Source organism: Chenopodium quinoa, unplaced genomic scaffold (genome assembly GCF_001683475.1).
Source record: "Chenopodium quinoa cultivar QQ74 unplaced genomic scaffold, ASM168347v1, whole genome shotgun sequence".
Classification (NCBI taxonomy): Eukaryota; Viridiplantae; Streptophyta; class Magnoliopsida; order Caryophyllales; family Amaranthaceae; genus Chenopodium; species Chenopodium quinoa.
The window spans coordinates 1,846,952-1,860,575 of NW_018744080.1; the positions used below are offsets into that span (position 1 = coordinate 1,846,952).

The 13,624-nt window shown below is 29.4% G+C and overlaps 2 protein-coding genes across 2 annotated transcripts; one reads left to right on the top strand and one right to left on the bottom strand.

Moving 5' to 3' along the window:
• The first annotated feature begins 945 nt into the window (after positions 1-945).
• LOC110691447 (serine/threonine-protein kinase Nek6-like) lies at positions 946-6,353 on the top strand. Its single transcript, XM_021868384.1, has 14 exons — positions 946-1,199; positions 1,284-1,480; positions 1,816-1,882; positions 2,705-2,770; positions 3,050-3,096; positions 3,452-3,497; positions 3,584-3,664; positions 3,777-3,819; positions 3,953-4,002; positions 4,102-4,183; positions 4,261-4,310; positions 4,421-4,494; positions 4,654-4,705; positions 4,814-6,353. Exons 2-14 carry the CDS (start codon positions 1,362-1,364, stop codon positions 6,083-6,085), a joined length of 2,049 nt encoding a protein of 682 aa, XP_021724076.1. The 5' UTR covers positions 946-1,199; positions 1,284-1,361; the 3' UTR covers positions 6,086-6,353.
• A 128-nt stretch (positions 6,354-6,481) lies between these two features.
• Positions 6,482-8,188, bottom strand: LOC110691449. Its single transcript, XM_021868385.1, has 2 exons — positions 7,871-8,188; positions 6,482-7,414 (listed from the first exon to the last, which is right to left on the bottom strand). The coding sequence occupies exons 1-2, from the start codon at positions 7,959-7,961 to the stop codon at positions 7,053-7,055; spliced, it is 453 nt and encodes a 150-aa protein (XP_021724077.1). The 5' UTR covers positions 7,962-8,188; the 3' UTR covers positions 6,482-7,052.
• Between the last annotated feature and the right edge of the window lie 5,436 nt (positions 8,189-13,624).

Below are 13,624 nucleotides of genomic sequence, written 5' to 3' on the forward strand. Positions count from 1 at the left end.
TTCTAATAACTAATAAGTTTTGATGAATTCAGATAAGATAAAATAAATTTAGGCATGTAAAAATCAGGTAAAATAACACATTGTTATCTGAAACTCGGTTAAGAGTTTGTTTTAGCCGTAATTGAACTTAATTAATCCTAATTAAGTATCCATTATAACAACTTAATTATCTAAATGTATTTTCCTTTACTTATATCTTATGTGAAATTATTTTAGTAACGAAATAAAACAAACAAGACCAATATGTTATGAAGTGCTTCTACAATCAAAATAAATATCTTGTTTCCCAAGTTTATGTATGGCTCTATTTTTTTCATGCGCTCTACTGACTTAATGATTGATTGATCCAGAAGTGAAGCACTTATTTAGATACAAAGAAAATGAGAGAGCAATTTTAAAATAATTGATCCAGAAGAAATTTAAATATATAAAATGCATCGCGTGCATATAAATCTAGGATAGACACGTGCGTAATTGTCAAATGCGACTATACTTGAGAACAGAGGAAGTAGCTTAAGTTCACATGAACGGAAATAATTAACCAAAAATATATATATTTCCTCTATTTTTTTAGTTGACACCTTTCTATTATCACGCTTGCTAACACGTGTCTTTAACAATTAATATCTCTAATTATAAACATTGTAAAATTATAAAAGTTGATATTAATAAAATATACTTCGTACATCGAAACAATTCAAATAAGATCTCAAGTGAATATGTATTATGGTATCTATAAACCATAAAAGCGAGTCAAATTGTATTGTATAAATAGTATAAAAGTCTAACAGTATCAACTACAGGAAAAAAAGACGGAGAAAGTACTTATGTAGTACTCCGTATTAGTTATTACAGTACGATTTAGGGAGTAGTTAAGTTGATTAATACAAAATTAAGGAGTAAAACAGACGACTCAACAAATCACCTTTGTAATTAAATAGTCATAATACTGCTGTTTAACACTTTTTGTATTCCAGTCTGCTACTTGCTGCTGCTCCTGCTTTTCCTGCTTTTCTTCAACAGTTGAACAGTTGAACTTGTGGATGTTCTTTCTCTTTCTCTCTCTTCTCTAATAAACAGACCTTCTTTCTCCATTTTACAATCTTGAGCTTCTTCTTTGCGAATTTCTTACTATTGTATAATTTCAATTTCTGGGTATTCTTCCTTAAATCCTGTTCTTTTGGTGAATTGGTTTGAAGGTAAGGCAAAAAGGTTTGATTTTTAGTTCATTTTTATATGTAACTTTTTATGTTTTTTGCTAAAATTTTTGGGTTGCATACCAGGAGTTCGCTGAAATTTCCCAGAGAAGAGTAGATCCTGAAAAGGGTTTTGGGGGGTTTAAAATTTTCTGGGGTTTCAAAATGGAGGCTGAAAATGGAGAATTTAAGTCTAAAATGGAGGATTATGAAGTGATTGAGCAAATTGGAAGAGGCGCATTTGGGGTTGCTTTTCTTGTTCTCCACAAAGCTGAGCAAAAGAAGTGAATTTTCTTTTCCTTCAAGTTTAAATCTTGTTAATTACTTTGCTAATTATTTTGTTTGAATGATTAACACTTAGATTAGCTGATAGGATCAATTGGTTGAATTTGCTTCAATTTTATATAAATTTTCCAACGTTTTGTGGGGTTTAAGGAAAGGGATCAATTATAGGGTGTTGAAAACAGGTCAACGATTTCAAAATTGATAAGAAACATGCCAAATAATGGAGTATTGTATTTTTAATTTTTTTTGTTGATTGCTAATGATTTGTTTGTCGGTGTTATATGGGTTGCTACCCATATTTCTTATGGTTGCTGATTATTCATTTATTTTTTAGGTATGTATTGAAGAAGATACGCTTAGCTAAACAAACTGAGAAATTTAAGAGAACAGCTCTTCAGGAGGTTAGTCTCTTTTATCTCTAATTTGTAAAATTTCAACTGAACATGTTGGTAGTCAAGATCTAATTTAATTTGGTGTATTAAAAATGTTGATTATGTTTACTTCGTCTTATCACAGCTTTAACATACGCAGCCTTATGGTTATGAATATAATATAATATAAATATCCTCAAATGACATTAGTTTAGGAATGTATAACAAAATCACACATCCACTAGTGTTGTTGTATTTTTATGTTTCATACCACCAATTTTAGGCGTTTTAGTTCATGAATCTATGATAAAATCACTTATTGATCAGTGTTATAATAGTTTATTTTAGTTTAGTTTAGTTATTATCTCTTTGTATTGTACTCTCTATGTTCCTTAATGTTTGTTCCATTTGGAATATTCCGGTTGAAGGGAGAAAAACTTTGACCATGACTATTTATGGATATATTATACATTGATCTATGTAAGAGATAAGATGCTTATGTGGGATCTTGTTAGATTCGTTTCGATGTGTAAGTTCAAAATATTATCTTTTCAGAATTTTTAATCTTAAACAATAAAGATATTGTTGTTTAAAGATGTACATTGGTGATAAATGACTAATGGGACAAGCATTGAGGAATGGAGGGAGTATGTTTTACGTACCTTTTACATGTGGAACTGTGGTTAATAGTCTTAGTACCTTTTGCTGCATTCTTTGATCTTGGTGTGTCTTATTGTCCAAATGTTGCATTTTGCTGAATTTGTTTCTTTTCTCTTTTTTAAAGGACTAGAGCTTTCGATTCTCAGTACTTACCATTTTTACTTTTGCTCTGGCTCTTGTTGTTTTGTTCAGATGGAGCTGATTTCCAAGCTAAACAATCCATACATTGTTGAATATAAATATTCTTGGGTGGACAAGGTAAATATAGACATCACATACTGAGTATATATTAGTGCCATTGATGCCATATTGGCAATTACTGTTTGCTACATATCTTGATTTGTCATAGTATAAAATTTGAACACTACTGCATGTCCGAACCAATAAAAACTCAACTTCTCAATTAGGAGGTAGCATGGCCATTACATGTGCTGATTTTGTTGAAAATGATCTGTTTGAAACTATGAAATCCCTTCATGACATTGCTATGGTTTTACTACTGAGGCTTCATACTATCATTTTTCCTCTTTGCTGTAGGAATGCTGCGTATGTATCGTAACCAGCTATTGCGAAGGAGGTGATATGTAAGCAGCTAGCATCCTTGATTATTGTCATTTATGTACTCATCTCTTATTAAAGTATTGTAGGATTTCAAATTTGTATGACTGGCATGAGAGTTGCATTAGGCACTCATCTTAAAAAAATAGCGGGGCGTTCACATCATTCATTACACTTTGCCTCAAAAGGATCTTTCATCTTTGTGATCACACGAGGCAATGCATGCATGTCAACAGTACTGTGACTTCTATCCATTTAGATTGAAGAAACACTTTTATAAAATTATATTTTATTTCAAAAGAAAATATGCAGTTTCCATTCTTTTTGGATGCAATTAACAAATGAATTATGACTAAGTGGGATAATATTCTGTATGATCAGGGCTGAGATCATTAGGAAGGCTAGAGGATCACATATCTCCGAGGAGGTAGCAATTAAATAATTAATTACCAATTCTCTTTATATTACTTGAATGAGTAATTAGAAACCTATTTAAATTCTTGGTATCTACAGAAAATCTGCAAATGGATGACTCAGTTGTTGGTAGCTGTGGATTACCTGCACTCCAACCGCATACTTCACAGAGATCTGAAGGTTTGTAAATCTGCATGTGCTTGCAAAATTGGTACTGGTTTTGTTTTTCAAGGTTTGAAACTATTTTTACGGCCCACTAATGTCAATCGTAATGTAACTATGTTTATTTCAGTGTTCCAATATCTTCTTGACAAAGGAAAATGACATTCGGCTTGGTAAGGGACTTTCTGCCAAGGCTTTTTTCCTTAAAAAATATCCATTGACATATGAAAATTGTACCCTCTTATGGGTTAGAATTGTATTGAACTGGATTAGTGCTCACAAATTTTTTTTGTGTGGAGGTTATAGGTGACTTTGGACTTGCAAAACTTCTCAAGCCTGATGATCTTGCTTCATCGGTATTGACTTCTGAGCATTTCCTCTAATGATGTGTATTTGCAAACAATAAATTTATTTTGCTGATGAAAGGGTTTTTGTTGAAAACTTACTGTACTTAGGTTGTTGGTACACCCAATTATATGTGTCCTGAGCTCCTTGCAGACATACCTTATGGCTACAAATCAGATATATGGTCACTTGGTAAGTAACAAAGAGTATTACGGTGTCACTTATAACTCTGTTATCTTGTTCTGTGCTGATGTATTTTGTTCCTTTAGGATGTTGTATATTTGAGATTGCTGCACATCAACCAGCATTCAGAGCTAATGTAAGTCCCATGCTGAATTACCTCCGTACTAAATTATCTATTGGATAGAAAGAAGTTTTAGTTTGATTTTTGTACAATTCGTTATTAATTCTTCTGGTGAAATGAAACAGGACATGGCTAGTCTGATCAACAAAATTAACCGATCAATTATGACCCCACTTCCAATTGTCTACTCCTCCACATTGTAAGTGCCACAAAATCCAAGAAATGGACTTGGTGCTTTATAACTTCACCACATCTATATCTTCATTTAATTTCAGTTGCATGTTTTGTTATTCCATTAATCCATTATAAAATAAAGTCGCCTTATCGTTATTTCACAATTTATGTTTCTGCTATCCAGGAAACAAATTATAAAGACCATGTTACGAAAAAGCCCAGAGTATAGGCCTACTGTGAGTTTCATTGCCTTTTGCACCTGCTTTTAAATGCTAGAGTAGTTTGCAGCTCTTGGATCCTCTCTGATGCATGTTCTGTATTTTTTTTTTTACATTACTTATCAGGCTGCAGAAATTTTGAGACATCCTCACCTGCAGCCATTTTTAGTCAGGTGTCGTGCTACATCCCCATCCTATCTTCCCGTCAAGTCGCCAAACTCAAAGGAAAAGGCAGAAAAGACATCTAGGAGACTTTCATCTGGTAAAACTAATAGAAACAAGGATGGAAGAGAGAGTGAACATAGAGCAGTAAAGCTGATTGGAAATTTTGATCAATGTGACAAGGATGGAAGAGAGAGAGAACATAGAGCAGTAAAGCCTATTGGAAATTTTGATCAATGTGACAAGGATGAAAGAGAGAGAGAACAAAGAGCAGTAAAGCCAATGGGAAATTTTGATCAATGTGAAAAGATTAGTGATGCTATGCCCATCAATCAGCAGAATTGTTGTGACAAATCATCCACATCTGCTACCTCTGAGGAAAACCTTGAAACGAAGAGAGTTGATCTGGTGAGCTACTTTAAGGATAGATGTGATGCCAGTGAAAGTTCCAAATGTGAGTCTTCAGGCTGTAATACAAGCTCAGATGAGCTAAGTGGCTTAAATGCTTCCAAGGAAAGTGGTGTGGAAGAAACTACAGCCGCAAATACATTTAGTAATGAATCCCTTCAACAATGGGTAGATGTTAATGTTGAGAATGAGAACAAACTAGATTTATTGGAGCTTTATGACGTACAAGACCTTACTGACGAAAGTGAACATATCAATCAAGTCATGCGACAGAACAATGGAAACACGTCAATTTCCTGTGAAGAGCATCATTCGTCTAACAGCTCTCCCGATGATGGACCTACACCATTGCCAGTGACGCAAAATGAGCATGTTGAACCAAGCTCTCAAAAGGAAACAGAAAATCATGATATTTGTATAGAAAATCAACAAACAGAGACATCGCCTTCTGAGAATGGCAATTTGCTCCCATCCAACTGTGAAGTTGGAGTAGAGACTCTCAACACTAGTTGCACCTTACAGTCAAGTAGTGGTAGTGATGAAACAATTAACCCAACACCAGCTGAATTGTCTTTACTGAGGAGAACCCTAACAGCAATGAGTGGTGGTCAAACCAGAGGGACTGAAGTTCCGACCCACCAAAGAGCTGATGCTTTAGAATCTCTCCTTGAGTTATGTGCACGGCTACTTAGGGAGGATAAGCTTGATGAACTTTCTGGTATTCTGAGACCTTTTGGTGAAGAAACTGTGTCCTCTCGGGAAACCGCTATATGGCTGACAAAAAGCCTGATTGCAGCACATAAATCAGCCAAAGCTACCTCAGCCTGATGTTTTAGAGCATTTGATTTGGATTTGCCTTGTTCATGACATTGTGATATGTAAAAATTTTGTGTGTGCGCGTGTGTGAGATTCAGAGGGTTGGGTTCATTCAATGTATTTGTGAATTTTCTGAAAAATGGCTGCTGTTTTGAATTCTGTAATCGTAAACCAGTGGTTGCTTATTCTTAATTGGAAGTGGCCTTCAACGAGAGGAAATTAATTTGCCAAATTTGCTGAAAATAACTATATCAATGTGTCAATTTCATTTATTTTTAAAGCTGGTGATGTTTTCAAAGAATTATATGGAGGGAAAGAGGAAGAATTGTACTATAAGATTCTGCAAAAGCAATCTTAGTACAGAAAATCTGCTGCTTTGTACTATTGGTTCCCCCGTATTGTGTGAAATGAGATCTTGAGCATGTTTGAGAAATACTAAGTTGAACATGGGGAATTCTGAGCAGTTATCCACAATGCTGCTGTAGTGGCCTTGGAGGTGAAGTGTGTCTTGTATCTGATGTAGTACAATACTCTGTCATCGATAAATGAAGGATACTATGGAGGGCTACAGTTTTATGGAAACTCATAACTGGCAAGGTTGCAAGAGAACATTATGGGGGCTCGCTTGAGTTGTATGGGTGGAACATTCATTCTCAGCCCCTAATCCGGTAACCCCTATGTCAGCCACACCACAACAGTTGACGCTGGTGTTGCAAATAATGATACAGCCTTGCTGGTAATATTTTGAGAATTTGTATTTAGTTAACTCGGGTTGTAACTCTGTAATACTTCAAATCATGGGGATATATATTAACGACTATATAACAGAGAATAATATCAAATATATATATCTTAAAATCTCTAATACGAAGTGATTATTATTTTCATAATCTCTCAAATATCAATCCAAAACAAACTGTTATTGACCCTGCAACACACGTTATTTCATTACACAATCCCTTGTTTTTTTGCTAAAGCATCAAACCAGAAGAGGCGGAGGTGGAGCAGGCGGAAGGTTACAGGATATAGCAGCATGATGGACAGTAAAGTCATAACCAGTAGGACTGTAGGAAAGATAAGTGAAGCTGTAATTACTATTATAGGGTATGTAACCTATACCGCCTTCATTCACATAGCATGTATTGTTTACGATTGTTAGTACTTTTGGATCTAATGGGCGATAAGGCACGAATCCAGTACAATTCAATCGGACATCAAAGAATACACAATCTTTACAAGTATTGATGATTGATACTTTCCATCCTCTTGGTTGTTCATCTGTTCTTTCCTGCATGAGTTGTACATTCTTATAATAGTTGCAGTCATCCCAATTGCTTATTCCTGTTTACAAGTATGTGCATGTTATCGGTTTTAAAAACATAGACGAGTAATTAAGAAATCGAGTTAAAGTGTTGAGACTATCCTTCACTATTCGAATGTTGAAAAGAAATTTATTACGAGGTGGTAAAAGGGTATGAAAGGTTACAACTTTACAAACGAGTAATTCATGGAAAAAAAAAAGGGTCTTGGGGTGATAAACAATTCTTATTTAAAAAGCAAATTTAATTTCAAATTGAAAAAGAAAACTTGGATGGCATAATTGTTAAACATTAATGTTTAATTGGTAGCTAAAATAAAATCAAATAGGTAAGACCTTGTTTGACATTATTTTTTGTTTTTTTAATCATTATTTGACATATACTATATGATTTTTAAAAAGCAAAAAAATCAAAAAACAGAAAATGTAAGAAACGTTTACAATAAAAATTAGTATAGTGATGCGAATAAATAACGTACCTTGATGAACAAAAGAGATAAGCAAAAGTAGAGACAGAAAATTGAGAATGGAAGCCATTTCAGTGCTTGTGGTTGTACTGTTTTTGGACATAAAATTTTATGTCATGAATTCAAAACTTCGTATTTATAAACATAAACAAAAATTTGAATATACGGAGTATATTATTTTTTTGGGAATTGTCTCTTTTTTCTTGTTCTTTTTTATTTATTTATTTATTTATTTATTTATTTATTTGGTTGTCCTATTTGTAACAAACTCTATGATGTTTCTTCCATTCATTTACTTTGCATGTAACAGACCCTTAATATCCTCTTCAATTAAATGGCAACTCATATTATGCGAGATATAACATCTTTAAATTGATAACTCACATTGTGATATTGATAGGAAATGAGGCTATATTCAATTCAAGTTACTTAAGCAAATAATTGTTAACTTTAGAAATGATCAGACCAAATCAGACCATATAAGGTTAGATTAGATTTGATCTTTTTATTTGTGTATTGGAGTTGTCAATTCGAATTACTGAATCGGGTGTAATAGGTGATTCAAATTTGGTCGAGTATCAATCATCAATAATAAACATATACTACAGGCGAAACCAGAAATGACATTAAAAAATTTCCCGCCTGTTTTTTCCCCCTTTCGTTTTTAATTTTTTTGCCATATTTTAATGACATCTATATATTTTATAACCTATAATAATAGTTATTTCCATTTTGACAACATATTTAATCCAGTATTACTCAATTAAAATTTTTACATATATTCTATATATACTAGGAAACTTTTAATTACAAAAATACTAACATAGATTAAAAAAAAAAAAAGTATTGGAATATATTGTTTTCCAAAATTATTATAATATCATCAATATCAATTTTTTTTTAAAAAAAATCATTTTGGTAGCATACTTGGTACGGAGTATTAATCTTAAAACTATACATAACGTTTATAAGAACAAAATAATTTTGTTATAGTATACTTCGTACATAACATATATTGGAATTTTTTTAAATTTGAGTGGTGTTAAAATCAATTTTTTTTTTATGATGGTGTTTAAAATCATTTTCGGGTTTTTGTGAGGTGGTAAAATCTAAAATCAATCAATAAACATATACTAAAGGCGAAACCAGAAATGACACTTGTCATTTCTTGGTTAAAAATTTTCCCGCCTTTTTTTCCCCTTTCGTTTTTAATTTTTTTGTAATTTTTTAATGACATCTATATATTTTATAACCTATAATAATAGTTATTTCCATTTTGACAACATATTTAATCCAATATTACTCAATTAAAATTTTTACATATATTCTATATATACTAGGAAACTTTTAATTACAAAAATACTAACATAGATTAAAAAAAATAAGGTATTGGAATATATTGTTTTCCAAGATTATTATAATATTATCAATATCAATTTTTTTAAAAAAAAAAATCATTTTGGTAGCATACTTGGTACGGAGTATTAATCTTAAAACTATAAATAACGTTTATAAGAACAAAATAATTTTGTTATATTATACTTCGTACATAACATATATTGGAATTATTTTTAAATTTGGGTGGTGTTAAAATCATTTTTTTTATTTTTATTTTTTTTTATGATGGTGTTAAAAATCATTTTCGGGTTTTTGTGAGGTGTTAAAATCTAAAAACTATCTATCTATATATTATACTAAAAGACAAGCGCCTCAATGTGAGGATGACAAATGTCACTCTCTCATTGGCTTATCTTAAGTATAAAATATATCTATATAATTATTGTTTACATATTCAAGTATAGTTATTTTTGTTAAACTTCAAACAATAAAAGCAAGTTTCTATACATGTATAAGATTTTCATGATTTCCTAACATAAATATTGATTTAATTTTTTTTATAATAAATATATAATTTCCAATACTACAAATAATCCATAAAGTCTTTCCAATCTTTATTTATAGTCAAGTTAAAGAATAATACTGTAACTAATTTGAAGCAATATTAAAGTGGCATAATTAAGGAAACAAATATTTCGTACTTTGAAAGGCTAATATTGTTTTTTTTTATATGAAAATTAAATAAAATCTGTAAAATTTAGTTTGACATCAATTATGAAATCAATACAAACATTTAAAAAAATCAGATGTACAATAAAATATTGTGCACCTATAATGAATGAAAGTTATTTATGCTTTATTGATAAAAGTTACCCAAAATAGTCTACAAGTTATCCTAAATTCAATTCAAGTAATCGGTTGAATACAAAAGTTTTTTATAAAGATATAAAATAGTGTAAAAATTACTTTTATCGTTTGTTGTACTCCTTGACAAATACTGAATGCTGAGCCAAAATGTTGTCTTGGAAAAAAATACATAATCTTGAAAAAAATACATAATCTTGAAAAAATACATAATTTTAAACGGTCTTTCATTTTCTATACAATGTCCTTTTGTTGTAATATTCGTATTAACAATACTATTACTTATGAATTTATTTTAGAAAAACTAACATTTTGATTTAAAAATTGTGCATTGCTCATGTACTATACTAGATATACAACAATTATGTGCAATAATTTATGTTGTTTTATACATAATAATACTTTTAACTATAATAGTATGTTTATATAATATAATATTTTTTATAATATAAAAAAGTATATGTATATAATATAATATTTTATAACACGTGTCCTCCATACCAAGTGTTTGGTTGTTGGTGTAGTGGTGATTGAGACTACACTTGGTAGGGAGGACCTGTGTTCGCTCCCCTGCAACAACAATCGGAAAGGGAGTGGAACCTAATAGCCTAGAACAGATCCTCAAATCTGGATTAGCCCAAAGGGTGAACCGGATAGAACACCCAAAACTCAATGCATATATGACGGGAATTAACTTATCCTTTATCTATCTTATACAAAACTCCAAAGTCTAAATTTTTTTTCAAAATATAATAATAACATTTGTAAATTTTTGTTAATATGAAAGATATAAACCTACCAAAATGTATATATAGTTAAATTGTTTAATAATTTATATTGAATGCGTAGTTTTATTAAAATTATTTGCATGTAATCATTAATTGTGTTGGATGTGTGTGTAGCTATGCAATGTCCAAAACTTTAGTTGAGCGACTTTGATTTAGTGATTGTACGGCAAAAAGATATTGACTTCGATCTTGAAACCTAATAGTCTAATAAATTCTAAATAGAAAAATTAAAACAAAAGGAAATGAAAATTGTAAATGGCTTTAAATATTGAAATAAACATAATCTTTTAAATCAATTTAGCGAATTCAAGAGACAATTTTAAGGCTTTTAAAATTAAATGGGGGGAAATATATGTAAAAAGAACATTTTTAGATATATAAATGTCTATGCACTATTATAAGAGTTTTGTTAACCATTTTATAATTAACGTAGGGATAAATCTTAGTAATATATACTCCGTATATTTATTTATATAAAATTATCAGTATCCATACCTATATACGAAGTATTTGTGTTGTATACTATATTTAATCAGTTGTTGGTTATATATATGACTATTATATAATATACAATTTTTGGCATAATGCTTAACTTAGGAAAATATATGTTTTGGTAGGTCAAATATAAGGTTATTATTGTGTCTATAGATTTAATGAGTGCGACGGGTAAATAAAACATGTATATATTAGATTGATTGTAGCTACTGATGCGGATGGTATGATAAGAAAATTTTAGTTTTTTCTCAACGGGAGAAATAAATAAATTAGCCCACTTCTTATATAGCTATGTGGAGTATTATTCAATTAATTTTCAATTAATAAAATAACATTATAAAAATTAAAAGAAATTCAAATAACATAAAATACTATTCAAATAACGTTCCTTTAATTTTTTTATTTTTTTTTATTATTGACCATTAGTAACCAAGTCCTTTAATAGTAAATGAATTACCTTTGTTTTTATTTTAATTTTTCCTACGGGTTTAATAATTTTATTTATAAACCGTGCATCGCACGGGCACTATGCTAGTTTCCTACTAATCAATAATCAATAAACATATACTAAAGGCGAAACCAGAAATGACACTTGTCATTTCTTGGTTAAAAATTTTCCCGCCTTTTTTTTCCCTTTCGTTTTTAATTTTTTTGCCATATTTTAATGACATCTATATATTTTATAACCTATAATAATAGTTATTTCCATTTTGACAACATATTTAATCTAATATTACTCAATTAAAATTTTTACATATATTCTATATATACTAGGAAACTTTTAATTACAAAAATACTAACATAGATTAAAAAAAAATAAGGTATTGGAATATATTGTTTCCCAAGATTATTATAATATTATCAATATCAATTTTTTTTTTTACAAAAATCATTTTGGTAGCATACTTGGTATGGAGTATTAATCTTAAAACTATACATAACGTTTATAAGAACAAAATAATTTTGTTATAGTATACTTCGTATATAACATATATTGGAATTTTTTTAAATTTGGGTGGTGTTAAAATCATTTTTTTTTATGATGGTGTTAAAATTCATTTTTGGGTTTTTGTGAGGTGTTAAAATCTAAAATTTCCTACTAATCAATAATCAATAAACATATACTAAAGGCGAAACCAGAAATGACACTTGGTTAAAAAAAATTCCGCCTTTTTTTTCCCTTTCCTTTTTAATTTTTTTGCAATATTTTAATGACATATATATATTTTATAACCTATAATAATAGTTATTTTATAACCTATAATAATATTTTAATCCAATATTACTCAATTAAAAATTTTACATATATTCTATAAATACTAGGAAACTTTTAATTACAAAAATACTAACATAGATTTAAAAAAAAAAAAAAAAGGTATTGGAATATATTGTTTTCCAAGATTATTATAATATTACCAATATCAATTTTTTTAAAAAAAAAAAATCATTTTGGTAGCATACTTTATACGGAGTATTAATCTTAAAACTATACATAACGTTTATCAGAACAAAATAATTTTGTTATAGTATACTTCGTACATAACATATATTGGAATTTTTTTAAATTTGGGTGGTGTTAAAATCAATTTTTTTTTATGATGGTGTTAAAAATCATTTTCGGGTTTTTGTGAGGTGTTAAAATCTAAAATTTCCTACTAATCAATAAACATATACTAAAGGCGAAACCAGAAATGACACTTGGTTAAAAAAAATTCCTCCTTTTTTTTCCCTTTCCTTTTTAATTTTTTTTCCATATTTTAATGACATCTATATATTTTATAACCTATAATATTAGTTATTTTATAACCTATAATAATATTTTAATTCAATATTACTCAATTAAAATTTTTACATATATTCTATATATACTAGGAAACTTTTAATCACAAAAATACTAACATATATTTTTTTTAAAAAATGGTATTGGAATATATTGTTTTCCAAGATTATTATAATATTATCAATATCAATTTTTTTTTTAAAAAAAATCATTTTGGTAGCATACTTTGTACGGAGTATTAATCTTAAAACTATACATAACGTTTATCAGAACAAAATAATTTTGTTATAGTATACTTCGTACATAACATATATTGGCATTTTTTTAAATTTGGGTGGTGTTAAAATCAATTTCTTTTTATGATGGTGTTAAAAACCATTTTCGGGTTTTTGTGAGGTGTTAAAATCTAAAATTTCCTACTAATTATCCTAAAGTAAAATGAACTCAAATAAATTTTCATATTATGCCGATCAAACTATGTCAAAAATTTAAGGAAAAATG